The following is a 23,613-nucleotide window of genomic DNA, read 5'->3' on the forward strand; positions in this document are numbered from 1 at the left end:
GAAGTGAGGTGTCTCTATTCTCTACCAGCCTTTTTTTTTTTTTTGGTGGCAGTCGGGTGGGGGGGTTGTCACCCAGTGGGGCTGACATGATCTCCCAGCAAGTATGAACATGTAAATCACACACGAGCATCCTGACATTTCTTAGCATCCACCCGAGGACTTTTCATCCTCAGACACAGACCCCATGCATGGAACAATTAAACAGAAACCCCAGGGGCATTTTCCACCCCCCACGGAAACTGAGGCCACGGTAAGGCCACGCCAAGGGTGGGCTCCTTACCTGCAGCCTGCGGAGGGCTTGGACCTTCCAGCCTTTTGGAGCACCCTGCCTCGTGCACCATCAAGGACAAGGCTGACATCAGGCCCGAGAGCTTGGAAATTGGGGATTGGGCTACAGGACCTTGACAGGATAAGGTCACAGTTGAAGAGTGTTCTGGATTCACGGACATTTTGTTACTGCCGACGGCTACCTGTTTCTCCTTCTTCCAGGAGAGACAGTGATTTTCTAAGGTGAAAATAAACACCCTGCCCTCTCCACTGGCAGAGACAAATTTATGGTGAACCTGCGTGAGGGGTGTCATGGTGGACAGAGGCAGAGGGCAGGATGGATGCATGCCCATGGCCAGGGCTCGCCTGTTGCCCAGACAGTGGCGGTTGCCGGGCAGCAGAGCCCCGAGGGTCTGACCATACATCAGCCGTGAGTCTTGGCGGCTACCCCACAAGCTCTAGAGATGATCAGGCCAGTGGGGACTCAAAGCTCCAAGCACAAAGTCCAACCCAGAGAAGGCCTCCAGGGCTGGGCCCTCTGGTGATGGTCAGTGAACGCACCCCTGAGACCCCTTGGTGGCCCCAAGTGGGCCAATATGGTGGGGGTCATTTGCAAGTACAAAGACAACAAAAGGCTCTTTGGGATATGAAATCCCAGCCCCTGGGGCTCGGCCCATGGGGACCAGAGGCCACCCTGGGTTTGAGGATGTCACACAGCTGTGGGCAACAGGTTGGGCTAGATGCGTTCTGGCTGGGGAGCAACCTCATGGCTTAAGAAATGGCCCCACTACCTCATGAGGATGACAGCCCACCAGGATTTAGCAAGTTTCCTCTGCAAAGGCTCTGCCAGGTGTAATAAGCTCAGCCACACTCCATCACCAAGGGCTTTCCACGGGCCAAACGTGCCAGCCCACAACATACACGGCAGATGCCGAGACGTGGGAGCAGGAGCAGGAGAATACAGGAGTCCAGCACTTTGTATTATTTGCAGCCTGCTTCCTGGATAGCTCTGAGCCTCAGTTTCCTGATCTGTAAAATGGGCAAATGATGCCTACCCCCGAGGCGCGAGGGTCGCGTGAGGTAATATATGTGGATGCTGTGATACACCAGGGAGTCCAGGTCCGAGAAGTTAGGAGTGAACAAGAGAACAACTTTGAGGCTAGTTGGCAGCACGGTGTCTCAGAGTGTCGGGAGAAGACGGGCCGACACAGGACGACCCAGGAAATCAGCTTGAGTGTGTCTGCCCCATCAAACAAGGCGGTTCCTCCCTCCTGAGCCTGGAATCTGCCATGAGGAGCCCTCCGGGGTGAGCCTGGGGACCTCTGCTGGAGGCATGCATCCCCTGATTTTCTTTCTGGACCCATGCCCCATCTACCTTCCTTTTCCTCCCAAGATAGGACCCCAAAACCAAAAATGAGCCTCGATTCCACTATAGAGGAATCCCAGAGAGACACGAGAAGTGGTTGTTTCCAGTTTTACACCAGGGACCAGAGGAACCACGTGCATGTCCCACGGAGCCATGTGTCCTGACTGGTTTGGCAGGGCGATGGAGTGAGCACCCTTCCACTAGGGGGCGGCTGCAGGTGTGGGGCTGAGCTGCCACCCCCTGCCTCAGAGCCCCGCCTTGGCCTACAAATGACACAGCCAGCCCCGTCCCTGCATCGTGGATGCTCAGCTTCCCGGGAGGAGGTGTAGGGGGAGGTGTTCTGGTTTTCTCTGAATTCATCTTGAGCAGTGTAAAACCGAGCATAGCGTTGCTCCATCGAGGGGACCTACCACTGGAGTGCTGCTGCTCTGCGCCCCACGTCAGCGTGGCCTCACCTAACTCCCACAGAGTCCGATGGCGAGGCAGCCTCGAACCCACTCTCGGTATGCAGACGGGACTGACCACCGCTGGAACCGCACCTGCTTCACTAAAGTCACGGGCCCCCTGACCGCCTGCAGCAGGCTCAGGAGCACCCCAGTGTCCCGGTCCTGTCTGCGCTGTCCCACCGCCCCTGCCTGTCCCATGTTTGTCCCTGACTGTGCAGAAAGAGTTCTTCTGCTTCAGTCCTATCCTGCCCCGCTGTTTTCAATTTTCCATTTGCTTCTTTTTGCTTCCTTTATTCTATGTTTTTCTTACTATTTTTTAAAAAGCCATTAAATCATTAAATCAAGTGGAGCTGGAACTAATATAGTACAATATACTATTGGGCCCTAAATGCTATACAGCGAGAGCAGGAGGGTCAAGGGCCAGAGGTCGGGGGTCAAACAAACCCGGGGCTAAACACTAGCCGGGCTGCAGAGCAGCCACTTCTCAGCCCCAACCTCACACTCCTCGTCCACGTGGTGCCAACCTCACTGTGGGCCCCCAGGAAAACACTGCCAGCTGTCGGGTGCCCACACAGAACAAGTGCACTCACAGCAGTGGCTGGAGCCCTAGCCACCCTGGCCACCATGGGGTGGCAGCAGCCAGCTCACCTCTGGAGGCTCGCCTCCCCAGAACGGGAATGCAATGTGAGCACCAGAAAAGAGCAACACTAATTAAGAAAGACTTTCTGTGAGTGGGAGATAGGGCATCGAAAAGTAAATGCATTAATTAAAAACTCTGACTTTTAAAGTGGTTGGTCGTATTATCTTAAACTAGTTAAATGGTCCAGTAATGCAACACTATCACCCAGAGTAAGTATCTTGAGACAGATGAAGGTCAACACAGTGGCTTCTCAAGTCTCTCCCCTGAGAGATGAATTGGGCGGTCACTTTGCTGAGTGGGGTGTGTGTGTGTGTACACACACACATGCATGCTCATGCATGCATGCACTCACACACACATGCACTCACTCTCACATGCATGCTCTCATACACACACATGATCTTACACACATGCACACACCTGCTCTCATACACACATGATCCTACAGACGTGCTCACACACTCACGCACATGGTCTCATAGATGCGTGATTTTACAGACATGCTCACACACACACATGTGCTCACACACACACTTCTGACAGGATGTGCTCCACTTGGATGGGGGAAATCTTGTAAAATCAAAACATCTAAAATATATTGGAAACCAAATGCATCCTAACACAAATGTTATTTTCTGAGCATTCCTGAAGGAAACCTGGTTAAGAATAGTACACACACATGCTGAGTCCCATCCCCTCCCTGTCCCTAGCCCATCCACATTTACAAAGGGACAGGCTGTATTCATGTGTATCCCTAGAATGGGGCTGGATGCTGGGTAGAGGGTAGGTACTCTATAAAGTCTATTTCCCAAAAGAATCAACATGGCAGATTTCTGGATTAATAAATGGGCTTTGGTTATTGTTCATGGTTCAGTTGTACAGGAATCCTCTTGCCTTTGGATAGGAGAGGCCTTTGTATCCAGTTTAAAAACAACAACACAAGGACTCACACTGGCAACAGTAAAATAAAATGTCTTCATTGGACGATTTGGTCAAGGGACTTAGAGTTGGAAGCTCTTTGTCTTAGATCTGGCTTGTTCAGAAGCCGCTGAGCAAGTTCATCCCCTGATTTACTGTCCCTTCTGCTTCCTAAGAGGCCGGCCCGTCTTATACCATGTATATTCATTACATGTTTGAGGTTAATAAAAGGCCACATCAGCCAATGCCACTTGTGACAAGTACAGAACGCACACCTTTCCATGTAGGCTTGAACACGGGCACCATGAGGGTTAAGACGGCACTTAACATAACTGCTCCTTCCTTCAGCTGGGCCTCAGCCCCCCACTTGTAACAAGAAGGGGCTGGTCTGGACAATCTTTAAGGGCCCTGGGATCTAACTGGCCCACCCCTCTCTGATCCCCCTGGGACATCTGTGCTCCAAGCTTCCCCTGGCTGAGAGGGAATGGTAAAAGTCACTGTCTTCTGGGCAACTGAGAGTTTAATCCATTCTTTTTCTTCTTGGGAAGAAGAAGAAATGCACAAAGCATGGGGCCTATTGCAATCTAGGAAAAATTAGAAATCTTGTTTGTACAATCAGACCACTGATTTATCAGTAAGTCACAGAAAGCGTGTTTTTATAAGATTCCACCTAACAGTGATGTAGTTATGGATGTGGGATGTGGCCATTTTCTTTGGGTGCATCTGGACAAGAACTTTAAATATGGGAATTCCTCTTCCCATATCTCCATCATGTGCACAGTACTTTACGTTTAGAACATACTTCCACATTCCTTATTCCATCAGGTTTCATAACCAGCCTGTTAAGAGGGCAGGGTGGATGGATCTGTCCTATTTTGCAGAAAAGGAAACAGAGGCTCAGGATAGTAAAGCCACATGCCCCAAATCACCCAGAAATTCCATCAAAAAACAGGGGAGACTTTGAGCCTTCTGCATCCTGCTCCATGGCTCCAGCCACCTATGGCCCATGCACCTGTCCCAGGCAGACTCAGGTGGTGTGGAGGTGGGCAGTCGCCTTGGAGAGGGAAGGTAGAGGCTGAGAGAACTGCCCCCCTCCACTGCCAGACCTGTCCAGCCCATTTGCCGATGCAACAACACTCCGTAGCTGAAGGCTAGCTAGGATTCATTCTATCCTCAGAAATTCCCCAAACACAAGAATAAATGGCTTAATCTGGTTTGTTCTGTTTTCCAAAATTCTGGCTGGGTTGGGCGGTGGTCCAAGAAGCCTCCCTCACCGCCTTGGCAGACATCATCCTGGCTGCCTCACTCAAAGCAGCATAACTGGAGCCCCGGAGACGGGCTGTCAGTGATGAACCCACACCCCAAGCCCCTTGACGTGCATCAGCCTCAGCTTCGTGGCACGGAGGCATCCTTACTCAGAGATGCCCTCCGCGGTCTTTGATGAAGAGGCTCCTGGGAGCCCGCTAGTGAATTCAGTGTGCGCTGAGCCTGACACTCAGACTAACCATGCTGCCGCCCCATCACGGATCGGAACACAACAAAAGGAAGCATTCAGAAGCAAATGGGTGCAACAGGCATGCAGAGAACACAGCAGCAGAGGAAATCCGACTGTACCATGCTGTTTGTAGATAGGGGGTTTCCTATAGATGTTATCTTTTACGCCAGTGTCTGGGAAAGAAGAGAGAGAGAGAAGAGCAGCGTGAGCAAGCAGACCGGTTTCCATCCCCCTGCTTTTCCTCAGCAGCCGTCAGGCACCAGATCCAAAGCGGCCAGAGAGGCTCTGGCACCCCACAAGCAACTGATGCCTGGGACCCAATCTTCAGACCAAGCGTCACCCAGCCCGAAGCCAGAATCTAGCTCAAGGGGCGGAGGGAGGGAGGCAGCTTGAGTGGCCATCCGGCAGGACAGCACCTTCTCTCCAGCACATTCTCAGGAGAGCAAAAATGTCTCCCTGCTGTTTGTGAGGCTTTGGGAGAAACTCCAAAGCATGCCAGTGGGGGTGGGGGATGTGTGAACCCTCAGAATTGGGGGGATGTGGAGAGGCTCGAGAATCCTGGCAATTCCGTGCAATCAGATTCTCTGCATGGCACGCCCAACCGCGCGTCCCGGGTGCCTACCTGGGACGTGGAAGTGGCGAGGCGCCTGCTGGTAGGTGCAGGGGGGAGGCTTGCTGTCTGAGAGCACTGAGAGGCTGGGGGTGCTCCGGCCACTTTCACTGCCTCCAGACGGAAGAGCAAAGGCAGGTAGAAGGGAGGAAGGGGAAGGCAAAGGAGAGTATGTCAAGTAGGAACGCTTGTTCCCAGCCGGCCCATCTCCCCTGCCTGGTGGAGCCTGCCCCAAGGCTCTGCACAGAGAAGGGAGGGTGCCCCCCACCCACATTTCCAGACGGGGCCCAAGGCTTGTTAATCCAACCTCAAGCGGACTCCTTCCAGTGGCCCCATGGCAAAGAAACAATGGCACCAAGGACAAGGGCATGCGGGTTGCTAGTTCGTGGGGAGGTCGGCCTGGCTCTGGGCTGATCGCACTCTCCTCGTTGTTCAGCCAGGGCTGGTGCTTGAATCCAGCAAATTGCAAATTCACCAAAACTAAAGCCTCCCTCCCTGTGCATCCTTGCATAAAAAGATGCCGCTTTCTTGGAGAATCCACCAATTAGTCATTCAGAATAGGATTACAACAAAAATCCGTCCCTAAAAGCTATGAGAGACGAAGAGAAAATTGGTACTCATTAGTGGTCATGTTCCCTAAATAAAGCTATTTTTGGCAAATTAAAATGAAAAGAATTCCCCAATTCTGGCTCCAATTTCTCATCCCATCTGGATTTGTAATTTTGACGTTGTGAACAAGGTTGGATTATCAAGTGACAGATTCAGACAGCCGCAGTTCCCCGGGTGACCCTCACCTCCCTCCCCCCCCCCGCCGCCCTACACATACCTATTTAAGGAATGACATGATAGACAGAATGCAATGGGCAATCGAACACTGTGGATGATGAGGTTTATGGCTCATTTTAGCAAGACACTCATAAGGCACGCCTCATTTCCCCTCCCGTTAGCCTCAGGAAACCCTCTGCCGCCTTAGATCACAGCCTGGCAAGGGAAGGGGAGCTCCTGACTTGGAAGGAGCCCCTGGGAGATGCAGCCGTTCAAAGCAGCAGAGCCCCGAGGTGACCGGGCTGGTGACCCAGCCCTCCCAGGGGGCCGCAACGGCGTGCTCACGAGGAGGGGGCAGCGGGCGGGGCTCAGAGTGCCCTTTGCCTGGGTCGGGTGCCCCAGGAACCCAGGAGGGCTCGCAGGGCAGGGGTGGGCTCAGCCCAAGCAGGCCACAACCAGCTGCCCGACCCAGGCTGAGGCCACACTGGGGGCTGCTGACCGCAGCTTGGAGCATCTTTCTGCGCCTGGGCACTGATCCACTTGTCAGCACTGAAGGAACTTCAGGTGATGACTTGCCCCCTGTCACTGTGGGAACCCCGCCTTTCCCCAGGCCATGCCCTCAGTGCAGCACAGACCCTTCTAGAGCTCCACACCAGGCCCTGGGAGCAGGGGCCTTTGGGCCATTTCTGAGCCCCCGGGGGGGGTTCCCCACGTAAAGGAAACCACAGATCGGCTCTATTGACCATAGAGCTATGACTGGATCCTCCCTCAAGGGCAGAGAAACACAGCAGAAGTGTGGGCTTTAAATAGTGTCCTTGCACAGGCCCCAGAACAGCCGAGAACTGCCCATTTCAGTGTCATCACTGAGCTGAGTGTGCTCCTGGCCGAACTATTGAATCCCGGAGGCTTCAAACAGCTCACTTCCTTCTGCCTAGAATTCACGGGACCTCACCCACCCGGGTCCTGACCGGGTGGCTGCAGACGATCAGACACGTGGGCAGGCTCCTTTCCCCCCCCAGCCCCCAAGCCTACCCTGCAGTGTCCATCACAGGGAACACCCTGTGTGTGTGCTGATTGATCTGGGGAGCACACACAGTGCTCAGCAGCTACTCCTGGGGTCCGAGACCCAGAGGCAGTTGGGGACACATACGCAGAAGCAGTGGCCCATCATGCCACACACTCCTGCCATCCAGGTGTACGGTGGTCAGCAAACTCCATCACCTTGGTCCCAGGCTGAGACGCCTCTCCTGGCATCCCCTCCCCCCAGCCTCCCTTCCTCTCCCACCCCCAGCAGAATCCCCTTTGCAATCTTCCCCACGGGTCCAGGCTCATCCTGGGTCAAGGCCCCGGGGCAAAGCCTCCCTGGAAGACCCAGCCCTCTGCTAGTCATTCCACTCTCTGGACTCTCTGGGTGACTTCATCATAATAAAACACACTGCTAACATCACCCCCGGCCAGGGGCCCTTGGAGGGCTTTGCCCACATCAGCTCACGGATGCTCACAAAATACCCACAACAGCCCCGCAGGACTTGCACCACCTGGCTGCCTCCTGCAGGAGGGACGGGGCTGGGAGGGCCTGGGGCAGGGTCCTGGTGAGGCGCAGCTCTGGCCGGCTCACCATGCCCCCCGAGGTTCCAGTCACTGCCCCAGGGGCCTTAGTGGTTAAAAACCCCAAACCACTGATGTTGCCATGGAGGTGGGAAAAACAGAGGAGAGGCCGGCTGTGCGGTGACTTTGAGAAGCCACAGAAGCCCCTTCTGATACAGCTCTTGTGGCTTCTGGAGGCAATTCAGGAAGGAGGTCGGATTCTGACCTCTACTGGTTGGAGGGCCTTCTTCTTCCTAAAATTTAAGTAAGTGGTTTATTTTGGAATAGTTTCAGGCAGTCCAGAGGGCTCAGAAAGTCCCCCATGCTCACGTTGCTGCCACGTAGCACCACTTTGTGTTGGCTAAACGCCATCCTTTTTCAGATTTCACAGTTTCACCTAATGTCCCTTCCCTGTCTCTGGCGCCCGTCCAGGACATCACGTGACATGCTACCATCCAGGCTCCTCTGGGCCTTGATGCTTTCTCAGACTTCCCTGGTTTTCGAAGATTTTTATGAGGAGTCCTGGTCAGGGCTTCTGGGCAGTGGGTGTTCCTCACTGAGGATGGGTCTGATTATTTCTCATCTCATGATTGGACAGGAACTGAGGGTTCTCAGGAGGAAGACCCCAGGGGTGCGGTGCCCTCCTGTCACATCATGTCAAGGGTACCAGCCATCAATGTGACCTTGATCTCCTGGCTGAGCTGGGGGCCACAGGCCATCTGATCCTTGACCACAACTACCCTGTAAGGTGGATGGCCCAAGGACTGGGGCTAGATGAAGAAGTGTCTTGGGGGCCCAGCAGGTGTGTGGGAAGCAGGCCCTGACCTGAGGCTCTGTACCAGAAGCTCCTTCTCTCCCCTCACGCCATATGGGGAGAAGGCTTGCTAGCCAGTAAGTGGAAGCTCCTCAGTGAAGAGGTTCCAGCAGCATCGCTTACCCTGGACACTCCATACCTGCCTACTCCTTAACAGGTGAGACGTCAAGCTTAAGTCTTACACTGCCACAGGAGATGGACCAGGGTCTGAAATTCATACTAAATTGCAAATGATTACCACCAACACTGATGCCATTTGCAGGTCTTGGTAGAGGGGTGTCTTTGGACATTGAGATATGAGGTGGGGAGGAAGGTATGTCTGGGATAGGGGTCCAGCAAGAAGAGAGGAAGAAAGCCAGAGACCCCTGTCAGCACATAGCCGGGTCAGGGCAAGTGCTGGCTGGGATGAGGGCATGCCTCTCCTTGGGGAGCCCTCCACCCACAGCGGCATTCAGAGAGGAATCTCCACCTAGAGGAGTCAAAGATGCTAAGGATGCCGTGAGAGGCCAGGAAAGGCTTTCCCGGGGAGCATGGGTGGACACAGGGCCGTGACCAGCTGGGAGGAGGACAGGCCTTGACACAGCTGGCCACCCGAATGCCCATAGGCTGGGATGCCTTACAGCAGGTGGCTGAGTGCGGGCATCAGGAGGAGGACAGGTTCCCTCAGGGTGGCCTCTGAGGTGGACTTAGGACCTGCGGTGGACATGGCTTGTGCACAAGAGCCTGACTTGGCTCTGCCCCACAGACCTTTGGGATCTCAGGCCAGCACTGTCTCTCTGAGCCTTGGTCTCCTCTGGGGTGAGTCATGTAAAGAGGCTGGGCACTCCAATGGTCCCAAATGGCCCTGGAAGTTGGGTGTGGAGCAGAGCCACAGGGTCAGGCCTCCCCTGCATCTGACCCAGACAGATTTCTGACAAAGGGAATTGGCAGCCACAGCAGCCAGGAGGGAACCAGGACCCACCACAGGGCTGGTGCCTTTGCCCACTCAGCAGACAGCAGAGGCACCGTGCTCCTGCCCCCAGAGGATGCCCTTGGCCAGGCTATGCAATGGCTTCCAGATCATGTTTTGGTGGGCAGGGGCGGAGCCTGTCTGCATGGTCTTCCCCACCGTAGGGGTAAAGGAAGAGCCTCGCTGCTCCTGCCCGAGGTCAACACGACTGCCCCTCCCTGGCCCTCCCTTACGGGGCTGGGGAAGGGGCGCTGCTCCCCCTGACCTGCCTGGAGCAGGCATGCTGCAGGTCTGAGGCACTGCCCAGGGGCCTGCCCATGGCTAAGGGCCCATCCTGGCCTTCCTCACCCTGGGGTGGTAAGAATTAGAGGCTGGAAGGTCACAGGGGAGCAGCGGAGGACAGGCTCACAAGGTCTGCTCCATCCCCAGCCTGGACTGGTGTTGGCCAGCACACGGAGGCCACCAGGACAGCAAGGTTACAGCAAAGACAGCATAGCCTGGCCTCGTCTCCAGGCCACACTTCTGCCGGAGCCCCCGGGGGACAGCCCCACCCAGAGCGGGGCCACGGTGGGCAAGGGGAAAATAGTGTGTCTGTGCCGTTTGGGCCCGTGAGCCAAGGGAGAAGAGGCAGCTCTTTGCTGGCCTGTCACCTAACAGGCAGATGGCCCTGGTTTGCAGTGAGTGTTTTGTGTGCCTCTTGGTGAGAGCACACTGGTCACGCGACCTCCATGTGCCCCGTGGATGCACATGGCAAGTCCTTGCTGCGGCTTTCCCACTCACAGGATGTACTGTTTCCAGCTTTGCTGCTTCTCAAAAGAGACAGTGTGTCCAGAAGAGACGGACCATGGGCTGTAAGGACAGGTCCCGATGCTTGGGGGCTCTACACAGAGCAAGCAATGGTGACGGACAGAAGGGAACATGCAAGTCCCCGTGAGCCCCCACTGAGACCATCAGATGGGGGAACAATCCAGCTGAGCTTGGCTCGCCTCCAGGTCCCTTTGGGATGGACATATTCCACTCTGTAGCTGGACAGCATGGGGGCCTTGATGCACCTCTGGGGGCGTCAGTAAGAACATCACTGCTGCTCCCTCTGACGCCCGGAGCATCTCTCCATGGTGTCTCGGTCGGCTAGGGCTGCGGAACCGAGTGCCGCATTGGGCTGCTTCAGCAACAGATGTGTTTTCTTACAGTTCTGGAGGCTGCAAGTCCCAGACCAAAGTGTGGCAGGTCCGGTCTCTGGTGAGAGCCGTCCTCCTGGCTGCCAGATGGCCACCATGTCCTCACGCGACCGTGAGGCCCTCCCTCTGAGCACATGCAGAGTGAGAGCTCTCCCGGTGTCTTTTCCTCTTCCTTAAGGCCTCCCATCTTATTGGATTAGGGCCTCACCTTAGTGACTTCATGTAACCCTCCTGGCCTCCCAAAGACCCCATCTCCAAACGCGGTCACCCTGGTGGTTAGGGCTTTAACATATGAATCTTGGGGACACGGCTCAGCCCATGATGTACAGGAAATGAGCTTGGCCATTTTTCTGGTGTGATTCATATACGTTATCCATGCAGGGATGTGGACGGTGGGCGGGTCTGCACCCTGGAAGGAGACAGGAGCCAGAGCCCTTCCCGGCCACCACGTGCCCTGGGGCCACGAACAAATCACAGCCCCTTCGTGCTTTTGCTTTTGCTCCTGATGATGGCTGCAAGCGATCCCTCTGCCCCACGGAGCGGATGTGGGAAGGGAAATGGGGGTAACGGGTGAAGGCTCTCAGAACAAGGCCGAGGCCATGCTAGGGAGAGCTAGCCTCCCGTCCCTGCTGCTCGCCCTCCACTCCTCACCGCTTCCCACGACAAGCCACCTACGTCCTCCTCCCAGGAACACTTATACACCAACAGAAACGGAGCCAGACTCACGAGACACACAGCGAGGGGCACGGGCTGAGACACAGGGCTCGGGGAAGCCATGCGGCGGACACAGGACAGCAAGACACAGACGTGTGGCCAGACGCCCTGCGAGTGCCCAAGCCCGCAGCACTGCGCACCTTACCTCGGAAGTAGGGGATGTAATGATGTCTGAACACGGATGTAGGGCTTGGGTGTTGGGACAGGGACAGGCAGCTACTGGTACCAACACTCACAGTACCAGCTGCGGGCAACAGAGAGCAAGTCAGAGTCCACCCCGCGCTCGCTGGCCGCAAAGCCACAAAATATTCCTAGGCCCCACTCTGCTAGGAACATTTTTGCTTCCTCTCCCGAAGAAAGCACACCTTTTTGAGGCACCTGAGGGGGGTCACCAAATACGCTTTAGACCAGTCTGCCCCAGCTTCCGAGTGAGGACTCCCTGCCCGCTGAGGGACAGGGCGGCAGCCCCGGGGCTGCTGGACTTTACCCACCGGCCCCGGAGCCCCGCCTGTCACTCCACTCCGAGGCTCCTTGGCGTCAGAGGCAGGTGGGGAGCAGCTGGCCAGACCGGGGCGAGCGCGCACCTGACGGCCACGTGGCTGACGTGCTGACATACACGTGTTGGCTCTCCGAGGTGACCGCGTGGCCAGGCACAGCCACCAAGCCCAGGTGACCCAAAACACGGTGCTCGGGGGTCAGGAGGGGGGCCCTGGGAGAGGGCACTGAGGAGGCTGACTGCCCTTCACCCTCACTCGCCTGCTCGCCTGCTCGCTCGCTCACTCATTCATTTGCTCACTCACACATTCACTCACTCACACGCTCACAACACACACTTGCTCAGTCACTTGCTCACTTGCTTACTCATTCACTCGCTTGCTCACTCACACTCTCACTCATTCACTCACTCACTTGCTTACTCACGAACTCACTCATTCATTCACTCACAACTCATTCACTCACTCCCTCACACACTCACTGGCTCATTCATTCATTTGCTCACTTATCCATTCACTCAGTCACTCATTCGCTCACTCATTCATTCACACACTCACTCACTCATTCACTCACTTGCTTACTCATTCATTCATTCATACACTCACTGGTTCATTCACTCATTTGCTTACTCATTCATTCACATACTTGCTCACTTGCTCACTCACTCATTCACTCATTCACACTCACTGGCTCACTCATTCACTCACTCATTCATTCATACACTCGCTCATTCACTCACTCATTGGATAACTCACTCATTCGCTCACTCATTCACACACTTGCTCACTCACTTACATCCTCACTGATTCAACCACTTTCCACTTATTGAGCAGGATGTTCCAAGAACATTGCAGGGAGTCCATGAAAATAACTTTGCAAATGAATGAGTTGATTTTTCCACAAAGGCTGTGAAAATTCGAGCTGTAGTCCATGGATGTGGAAATGGAGTCATGCGGCAGCTGGCCACGGAGGAAGCAGCTTGGAAAAACCCCTCACGGAGGCAGTGTGTGCATGGAGTGTCCCTGTGGCTTTGACACACCAAGGGCAACGATGAGTTTTCAAAGCTAAGGGCAAGCAATACAGAGCTGGGCGCCAGGCAGGGAAGGAGGTGGACTGGGAGTGGATAGCACCCTGCCCCAGGCATCTCCCTGCTGGGAGGGGGCAGTGGCCTCTCACCAACTGTCCCATGGTGATGACTGTCTTTGGGGCCACTGACCCAACTACATGTGAAGTGTCAATAAATATTCTAACCATTTTTTGGTCATTAATGCTACCCTCACAGCTCAAACCCCCCCGGACCCACATGAGCCTGGGATGAGTAGACCTCTGGTCTCCCCCATCGATGCTGCTTCACCTTTCTGATATCTTCTGCCACTGAAACACCCGCTAGATTCTAAGTACTTGGTGCTGCCTGCGTGTTTCAGCAGACGTCCCCTCTAATTATTAGGGTAACCAGCTGCTTGTGTTCCTCCCTCCCAGACCTGAGAGGGGCCAGCCTTCACGGACACGTTACAGGGACAGGCTTTCCCATCACTCACTGGCAATCCCACACCCGGCCCTTGAGTAAAGGAAGACACAGATTCATAAGAGGAAAAGGAACACGTACAGCTTCGCTGGGGGGTAGAGCAGCCATGGGGTTTAAGTACCTGGACGGCTGTAGTGCTGGGGCGACCGTGAGGTCGGAGTGTAGCGCCCGAGACTGACTGACCCAGTGGAGCTGGGGCTGGAGGTCCGGCACTGCTTGTAGGAGCGGTCATCCTGATCCCCCTGGGAGGGAAGACAGCCTAGTGAACCCCGGAGCCGAGGGCACTGCCCCCCCCCACCACCATGCCACACGTTCACCCTCCTCCCAGTGTTTGACTCAACATGGCCCCAGGATGAAAGCCTCTGCACCTGCAGGGCACACCTGGAGAGCCAGGGAGGGGCCTGGCCTTGTGCCAACACTCCCCTTGGCCTGAGCACAGTCCCCATGCCCCCAGGTCCCAGGGAGCAGTGTCTCCATCAGCCCCTCCCTACGTCTGGGCTCCCAAAGATGTGGTGGAGGCACCTGGCTCCCCGACACCCTCTTGGGGCCCCTCCAGTCCCATCCTTTCTAGGACCCAAGCTCCTTACAACCATGACATTTTGAGAGATTTGAGAACCATGAGATTCTGTGTTCTCCTCCCCCCTCCTCCCACTCAACAGGGGCTCCCGGGTATAGGAGGTAGGAAGGCACCCCTCCCCGGCCCGAAGGCCAGGTTGAGTCAGACCCACAAGCACTGGCCCACAAGACTCCATTCAAGCAGGATGAACAAGTGTTTGGAGTGGTCAGAGCAGGTGGCAGGTGGTGTGAGATGGCATGACACCGTGGTACGGGGAAGAGCAGGCTGCTGGGCCCATCACAGCCGGGCACGCTGGCCAGAGTTGTGAGACAGCCCAGCCCAGCATCCGGCCGTGGGGTGGACACTGTTGCTTTGCCCCTGAGGCCAGCACAGGGATAAGCACATGGGAGATGAGAGTCTGGGTCTGGTACTCACAGCTCTCACCCTTTCTGAGCTGACCTCTGCCCCCTAAGAACCAGTGGGGCCACTGTCCCTAACTCCTGCCTGTGCCCCTACCTCCACACTTTGCCCAGGCCAGCCCTCCGGCTGGGATCGCACCTGCCAGCTGTCACCTGTGCTCCACTCTGAGCCTGCCTGGCCCGTCTCACCCACGGTGATGGGCACTCTCTCCCCAGAAGTAGTGGCATCTCTGGGCATCCTCCGCACACACAGCCCCACCGGCCAGCTTCCACCCCAAGGGCGTCCTGTCCTCGCCTAGCCTGTCTGGGGCTCGCCTGCCACATGTGGTTTTCGAGGCTGGGCGTTGAGGGCCGCTCGTCCGGGCTGGTTGCCACATTCCTGGATCTGAGGGTTTGGTGCCCATGCAGATTGAAGTCTAATTGGCACCTGTCCATGCCACTGAGTAGCTCTGAGAAACAGGAAGACAGAGCTGCTGACTATAAATGCTCTTAGATAGGGAAATGCTTCCAGAATTTTCATCTGTGTGGATCCAGGTGCTTCAGAGGTTCCACTCAGAGGAGTGTGAGGTGGGCCTAGGCTAACCCAGGATCCTGGGCTTTTTCCCTACAGGAAGCCAGGACCCAGACCTCGAGAATGCCATGTCCCACGTATCGGCGACTGCAGGCCCAACAGGTGTACTGGGGAAGCATGCAGATGAGACCTGATTATAAAAATAACCAACACCAAGGACGGCACTTCAGGCTCTGAGGACCATGGCTCCAGACCTCACAGTCAAGAGCCACAGAGGCCCTCCTGGGGGTGCCGTGGGCGGTTATGTTTATAACCCGGGTGGCAGCACCACAAGCCAGGGCGGGCATTGGCTGGGGGGCAGGCAGTTACCTCGGTCGGCGTTGGCGAAAGTACCTGTGGGGACTGTGGACACAACACAGAGTGTCCTGTTAGTGTCTCAGCACCAGGCGGTCACTTGGGGGGGGGGACAAGAAACAGCATAGGGCACAGATGTCCCCGTGACCAGCCCCTCCTCCATAGGGAAAGGAACCCCACCCCAAGACACGACACAGGATTTTAGAACCTTCTTTTTGAAGACATACAGTCAATGGCTGTATGAGAAAGAGGTTCCCAGGACATTTCTTCACACCAACCCTGGAGTGTGCCTCCGTCCTGGCCCTCCTCGATGCCCACTGCTCTCCCATGAGGACATAATTTCCAAGAGGAAGACCATCAGTTCAGGGCACAGGGTGGCAACATCCTATGAGCCTAGCAGCCTTGGTTTTCTCCAGAAAGGAGAGACAAGGGGCCCAGAGAAAAGAGGGCCTTTCTGGGCCTCAGGGCTTGGGGTGTCCTCTCTCCTGAGAATGGAAAGGGTAAGTGTCTCCCAATCTTCCCATTTCATGGAAGGGGAGATTGAGGCTCAGGGAGATAAAGCCAGGTCTCTGAGCATTTCCCTGCCAGAATCCTGCATTGATGGCAATTGCCAGGAGGCTGCCATTCCCAAGAAGCTGCCAGAGCTGTCCAGCCTGAGGCCCGTGTCTGCTCAGCTGACCCCTGACCCTCCTTCTGTGGCTTCCTGGCTCCCACCCCATCATCTGCCCACAGAAAGGCCCCCACAGACACCACCACCAAGCAAGCTCCCAGCCACAGTGTGGCAGGGCCTGGAGAGGGGACAGCCCTGGGGGCGGGAGCAGGGGGCCTCTGATGCCCCCAGGTGATGGCAGAAGCCGGCGTGGAGGCCACGGTGACAGGGCTGGCTTCTGGCCCCAGTCTCACCTCAGCCTCTGTGAGCTGCATGGCCCTGGGCAGGCATGTCCCCAGAGCCTGGTGCCCTCCTCTGCATCCTGGGACAATCGCTCCCACAGCGCAGGGCGACAGGATGCACAGGACAGTCTGGGACAGGGTTGGGTGAGGAGGCTGGAGGGGTGAGTGGTGACCCTGACAGTTTGGACACAGCTCAGCCATGGCAGCATGACCGGCCAGTGGACACAGGATTTCTGTCCCCCTGGGTTGTCCAGCACCTGGCAGGAGAGCCTCAGTGTGTGAACACATCTGTCCCAGGACCGCACGGCCCTCCCTTCTCATGTCCCCACACCCCCTGGCAGGAAGCACTTGTGGTGCACAGACTGTGCACCGTTGGAGGCATGTGGTGTCAGGAACCTCATGGCTCAGACTCCGTGTGTGGCTCACCTCCTTGCATGCAAGGCTGTGCTCTGTTTGTGTGCTGACATTCAGGGGACCCATAAGGAGCAGAACAGAGGGTGACCAGGCTCCACAGCCACGCACATGTGGCACTCACAGTGGCCCTGCCTCTGGCTGAGGACCCATGAGCCAGTCAGCATAGAAAGCTCAAGCTCCAACCAGGCAGGAGATGTTCCAAGGCTTCCAGGGGGTGGAACCCAGGCCTCTAGATCTCCCGCGTCTCAGAGGAAGCAAGAAGGGCAGTTAAGGAAACAGCCAGCATGTGGTCTTAGGGGGCGGAAAAGCCTGGATTTGTTCAGCTCTGCGGCTCACCACTTGGGGAACTCTGGCCAAGTCAGCTGACCTCTCTGACCCTCTTCCAGGGCTGTCCACTGCAGCGCAGACCAGATGCTGGATGATAAAGCCCCATGCACAGCACAGGTCAGACACATGGTAGGTGGGTGCAGATTGGGACCCCACGGCCACACCCGAGTCTGAACACCACCAAAGACCGGGGAAAATCAGGAGCAGACTCCATGTAAAATGGAGAAGAGCCAAGAGGAAGAAGTCACCAGGGAAGGACACCACCCATGGGACACTAGGGAAGCGATAGCTGGTGGTCCAAACAGGTGGCCCAACCAGCTCCAGGGAGTCATGAGACAGAGGGGCAGGCCAGCTGCTGGGGGTGGCAGCCAGGCCAGGGATGTTTTGGAAGGAAGAAAAGGATCCATTTTATACAATATGTGAATCATCCCAAATTTGAGAAAACGGGGAGACTCTCAATTGGTACTCAGCACTTTCCCCAACATCAGCACATTTCCACCCTCCATCCTGCCAGGATGAGCAGAGCCTCTTTAAGGGGGATGCGCACCGGCCACCAGAGGGGATTACGGGAGGCCGGGGGTCAGAGGGTGGAGGCGGACCGGGCCTGCCGTGGGCGCACCACCCGCCGCGGGGGCCGTACCTCGTGGCAGCTCTGCCTGCCGGCCGCCGAGTGGCTGATGTACGGCGAGTAGGAGATCATGTCGGGGCGGTCGATGTTATAGATGGCCTTGCTTTTAGGAAGAGCCGCCAAGTCCCTGTAGTCGAGAATCTCATCGCCCAGCTTCGCCTGAGAGAGAGAGCAGAGGGCACAGTAGATCTACGACCCACAGGGCGGCGGGTCTGGCGGCCGCGTGGACAGTGGGCGCCCCCCCAGGAGCAGGCTTGGGAAGATGCAGGGGCAAAGGCACGCGCGGGGGCTCCTCATGGTCCCGCGGGCCTGGGTCCCTGGGCCCCGTCAGAGAAGACCACAGGGTCCTAAGGAAGTGTGTTCTCTGAGCCTCCACTTCTCTCCCTCCCCAAGTGGGAGGGACGGTTATGTGGGACAGCTCCAGGGTCAGAGGTAGAGCCGGTGAGCTGCCTGGCACAGAGCCAGCAGACAGCGAGACTCAGTCCGTGGCCTAGACACGTGTGCATGCACAGGTGAAAATGCACACGTGTGTGTGTATATACAAATACATGGATACATATGCATACACATATCCACAAGCACACATAACATGCATTGTGCACTCACACCCATGTGTGAGTACATGCAAATATATAGCACGTGAAAACACACCGACACACAAACATACATGTGCACACATGCAGGCAACATATGTGTAAGCATGCAAACACATATGTGTTAAAATAGACATATGCAGACCCTTAAAAGTCACACACATATACATGTGTCTGCATGCAAATACACATACACATTCATGCATATGCACACCTATGACATGTATGTGTATGTGTGCATTTAAGTACACATATAGTGTGTACATACACGTATACACACATGCAAGCATGTATAAGTGAATACACTTATGCACATGCACATAGAGGCTGTGCCCAGGACTATGGACTCATTCATACCCACGGCCAAATACTAGGACACACTAGCACATGTACTTGCACAACCTGTATATGCCCATACCCTCTCACATACCCACACTTGCAGACATACCACGTACCCTCCTACACAGACCATATGCTCACTTTCTCACTCATCTCTCACGCTAGCACACATGCTCACACACACTCCCACACCAATCCACATTCACACCCCTCATGCCCACACCCTCACACATACACACTTACACATAGTCACACACTGGCACACATACTCATGCCCCCAAAGTCATACCCACACACTCCCATGCAATGGCACATATTTGCACACACAACCACACTCACCCAAACTACACACTTACACACACCCATAGTCACACTCACGTTTGCATGCACATGTACACACACAGCAGTGTTGAGCACTTCAGATATGGCAGCAAAGTGCCTAACACTTGATGGGCTAGCTGGGATATGACCTCAGGTAAGGCTAGGACCATACCTGGCCCACAGCAGGTGCTCACTGGTGACGTACTTGGAGCTGCTACATTTGCTCAGGTGAGAGCCACTGACCACTCGCTCCCCTGTGACCTGTCCTTCCCCTGCATCACCTCACCACTCCCAGGTTATTGCTCCGGCCCCTGCCACTCCTCCCTGGCTCCGGGGCCTGCCTGGGAGCACGTGGCTGAGACAGGTCCTAGAGCTTTGCAGGACCACACACACACACACACACACACACAACCCTCAGCTGTCACGGCAGGGACGATGATCTGTGTCAGTCCCCATGCTCCTGTTGTGGATGCCAACATTCCCATCCATCCTGGAGGGAACACACATGGTCACCTCCTCCCCACCATGTCTCCCTCTCAGGATTCATCTCAGTCTGGCCTTGTCAGCCATGGGCAAAGCTGGCAGTCAGGCTGCCCCACTAGCTCGGCTCTACCTAAACCCCAAGAGAAGCTTCTGCTCAAGCCCAGTGTTCCCAGCAACCGAGCCAGGGCCAGCATGGGGCCCACACTCTCTCTGCAGTGGGACTAGCTGCCCCGTTCCCGCCCAGGTGGCTCTGGTCTAGGCCCTCACTGCTCTCATCTAGACCTGGTAAGAGCCTCCTGGCTCTCCCACTGCACTTGCCCTGAACAAACATCGCCGACAGCACCTGCCAACACCACGAGCTCTTCCCTGGGATGACACTGGGCTAAGTCTTTCATTATTCACTCACCAAATACTCACAGTGAGCCCATGATGGGAGCACCCACAGTTACTCCACTTCCTAGACATGGAAAGCAAAGCCCAGAGAGGCTAGGTAGCTCACCCAGAGTCACAGAGCCAGGGAGGTAGGTGGTGGGAAGAGACCCGGGTTGTCTGACTCCAGAGCCATGCTCCCCACCATCACTATCTTCTCTGCCAGGCCTGTGTCTCTGGAGCTTGAGCAGCAGCACACTGCCCTCCAATGCAAATCTTCCGGCAGCCCCTCTGGGTGGATGACGCAAACCCTTGCTGCAGCTCCCAAATGCAGTGCTGGCATTCCTGCTCCCCCTGAGGCTCCGCATGCCAGGGTTCAGTAGCCCCAGCCCACCTCCCCTAGGAAGCCTTCCCAGACCACCTGACTCCAAGGCTCTCCTGAGTTGGTGAGTGCTCCTGGGGTAAACACTGCCATCTGTGATGTAGGTTGAGAGGGAACATCTGATGTCTCAGACCTCTGACTCCTCCCTGTGGAGCCCTGGGCAGGGTTCAGAAGTCCTCAGCTCAAATCCTAAGTCTGCCATTTGTAGTCAGGATGGGCCTTGATCAGAACTTTTGGACTGCTCCTCAGGGGCTCTCATGCCCCTGCTTATCCTAGTGGTTTATCCTTCTGTCTGTGAGGAGCTCCTTATAGCTCCCTAGCCACCTGGAGCCCAAAGACCTGGCACCTGCTGCTGTCTCAGTAATGCCCCTCCTTGACCTCTGTGCCTAGCTCACCCTCTGGTTCTTCCAGACTCCGTCCAGGTCCCCCTCTCGGAAAGACCATCCCTGTTTCCCTCCACCATCTGGCTTGGATGTTTGTCTCCTTTAAAGGTGCTCACGTTGGTTGGTGCATCTGTCTCCCCTGCTCTGGGGCTGGCAGCTCCCAGGGATCCATGACTCTATCCAATTCATCATGGAGTTCCTCGCCCTAATCTGTGCCTGGCATAGCAAGGTCCTTGGGACATGCTTGCCAAACTGAAGTAAAATCCATGGGGCATTTGCCAAAATCAGCTGGATTCTCTGGGCTGCTTTACAAGACAGGAACATCACCTGTGTCTTGTCTACCCGCTGGATTTTGTGAACATCAAATCAAAGCTGACACTGGAATGAGGGGCGAGGCAAGGCCTGCACTCATAGGTCCCTATGCAGATGGACCCCCTTCCCTGCCTCGGGCCCCACTACCATCGGGAGCACATGCTCACCTGTGGCTCTCAGCCCTGCAATGCACGGGTTAGCAAGGCTGGCCCTGCCCTGGGTTAGCCCCCGACAGCAGGGATCAGAGAGGTGGCCTGATGGCACCAATACTGCCCGCTCCCACCCTGGACAAGAGTCTCTGGTCTTGGCTCCCGGGCATCCGTCCTGCCCTATAGGCTCACAGATCCATCCTGTCCCATTGCCGGCCTAGGGGCGGTTGCCGTGACAACAGGCTATGCTCTCTAATTGGTGGAAGGCCACCGGGGTATGTAGGTGTTCATGAGATTTCTCTTCACTTATTTCTCTCCCATGCTCCAGCTAGCATAATAAAAATAATACTATGTGCCCATATACCACAGAATCCTCACAATAAGCTGTCATAATAATACATTATCATGTAATAATGTTGATTTTATGCTATGCCTAGTTACTGATTTACTGCCATGGTGAAGAAAGGTTACAATAAAATATCATGACCTCATTTGGGTTAAAAAAAAATTACACACAGAGAAAAGAGACCTAAGGGGCATGCCCCAAAATATTAGCAGTGGCTACTCTGGCTGGTAGGATAGTGAATGCTATCCATTTTCTCTTGCGCTGGAGGGCTGCTGAGCAGCTGGCATCCTTCGGGGACCTGAGCACCCTCCCGAGGCCCAGCACTGAGCAGTGTCAGGTGCACAGTAGGCCAGCAACAGATGCCAGCGGAAGACCAAAGAAAAAGCAGGGCAGAGCCCTGAGAGATGAAGGGCTGCTTCACCAGACGCGCAGCTCCCTGGTGAAGGATTCCATGGGTGTGTGCCGACTGGGTGCTCACACCACCCTCATCTGGGGGTGAGAGCCGGGGTGCTCTGGCCTGTGGCCTGCCAGGCAGATGTGGCCAAGCTGGGCGCTGGTCATGGTGCATGGACCCCACATGTTGGAATTGGACGTGTGTGTTCTTGGGTGGAGGCTCCCAGATTCAAGGCTGTGTTGCAAATTTCTGCACATCTCTGAATAGCATCTAAGTGGGTGAAGCGACCCCAGGAGGAAGGAGGAGGAGCGCGGGATGCACCCTGCTGTACCCTGCACTCATTGCACCTCCATGGGTTCGGTTCAGATGCAGGAGACTGAATTAAATTAACTTGTTTGAGGACTTCTGTTTAAAACTGGCATCCAGGGCACCCGTATTCGCCGAGCAGGAAGTTTAAGCTGATATCATCTGCCTTGGTCGAATGCACACCCAGTAAGCTCCACTGTGGACTGTCACAGGGCTTTAAAGTAGCTGGGGCCACAGTGGTCAGTGTCCCTGCTCACTGCACGGTCATGACAGTACCTAGGTCCTTGACAAACACCATTTTGTTGAAAAGGGTAGCTCACACTCAGCGAGCAGTCACCACAGGCCACACAGTAACCACTGTGAGCACTGCCCACACCGGGCGCCCTGCGAAGCGCTCAACAGATATGGTCTGACTGAAGTAACAGGGATCATATTTAGGATCTTCCATGAGGTTGATGGCATCATGGGCTGAATTATGTCCTTCCAGATACGTATGTGGAAGCCCTCAACCCCAGGACCTCAGGTGTGACCGTGGTTGGAGATGGGGTCTTTGCAGAGGTGATTATGATCAAATGAGGTCACTAGGGTGGACCCCGATCCAATCTGACTGGTGATCTTATAAGAAGAGATCAGAACACAGACATGCACAGAGGGGCGGCCACGAGAGGAGACTTCAGGTCAGGAGGGGGACCTCAGGAGGACCGGCCCTGCCCACACCCGGATCTGACTCCCAGCTTCCCGGACTGGGAAAGACTACATTTTTGTGGTTGAAGCCACCTGGTCTCTGAGATTTATTTGCAATGGTGGCCAAACTACGAGCACAGATGTCACACTGATCATTGTGGTGAGCATTTCCTAAGTCCTCCTTCTGGCCCAGGGCTGCACGCAGGGCTCCCACGCAGTCCCTCAGTGGGCCCTGGACAGCAGCGACTGTGGGTCGCTTTGGTACAGATGAGCTCTCAAGGCTCAAAGAGGCTAGCTCCTCACCCAAGGGCACACAGCTGGTCTGATGACTTCATACCGCCTTTCTGAGCCTCTGAGCACACATTCACAAAGCGCCACTCTGCGATTCACCCTCCGGGCTCGCAACGGTCTCGCTCACCCAAGGACTAGAGTATGTGGTATTGTTACCTATCAGAATTAGGGTCAGGAATGCCTCTGCATCCAACTAGTATGAGATTCAGGGCTGAAAAGGTATCAGAAAGAGCAAATCCAACCCCCATTGTGTCATAGAAAACAAACGTCCTGACCGGGCGAGAGGGGGATGAGAGAAGCCACATGCCCCAAGTCACTTGCTGTTCCTTGCAGGAGCAGAGCCAGGCCCAGATGTCTAATCCAGGGCTTGCCCCTTCTCCCTCCTTGCACCT

The 23,613-nt window shown here is 55.5% G+C and overlaps 1 protein-coding gene across 29 annotated transcripts in view; it reads right to left on the minus strand.

The window, feature by feature from the left end:
* The window catches only part of ABLIM2 (actin binding LIM protein family member 2), a 141,677-nt gene that overhangs the window by 32,977 nt on the left and 85,087 nt on the right, over window positions 1-23,613 (minus strand). For 7 of the 29 annotated variants that reach the window (XM_041752280.1, XM_041752283.1, XM_041752293.1 and 4 more), the window contains 7 exons: window positions 17,882-18,028; window positions 15,625-15,657; window positions 13,891-14,011; window positions 11,895-11,993; window positions 5,755-5,856; window positions 5,252-5,305; window positions 281-400 (listed from right to left, as the gene is read on the minus strand). In XM_041752280.1, the coding sequence (XP_041608214.1) occupies window positions 281-400; window positions 5,252-5,305; window positions 5,755-5,856; window positions 11,895-11,993; window positions 13,891-14,011; window positions 15,625-15,657; window positions 17,882-18,028 (676 nt within the window). The remainder of the gene's footprint in view (window positions 1-280; window positions 401-5,251; window positions 5,306-5,754; window positions 5,857-11,894; window positions 11,994-13,890; window positions 14,012-15,624; window positions 15,658-17,881; window positions 18,029-23,613) is intronic. The other 22 variants (XM_041752294.1, XM_041752308.1, XM_041752296.1 and 19 more) reach the window with 8 other exon arrangements.

The sequence above is a fragment of the Vulpes lagopus genome, chromosome 4, assembly GCF_018345385.1.
Source record: "Vulpes lagopus strain Blue_001 chromosome 4, ASM1834538v1, whole genome shotgun sequence".
In the NCBI taxonomy this organism is placed as follows: Eukaryota; Metazoa; Chordata; class Mammalia; order Carnivora; family Canidae; genus Vulpes; species Vulpes lagopus.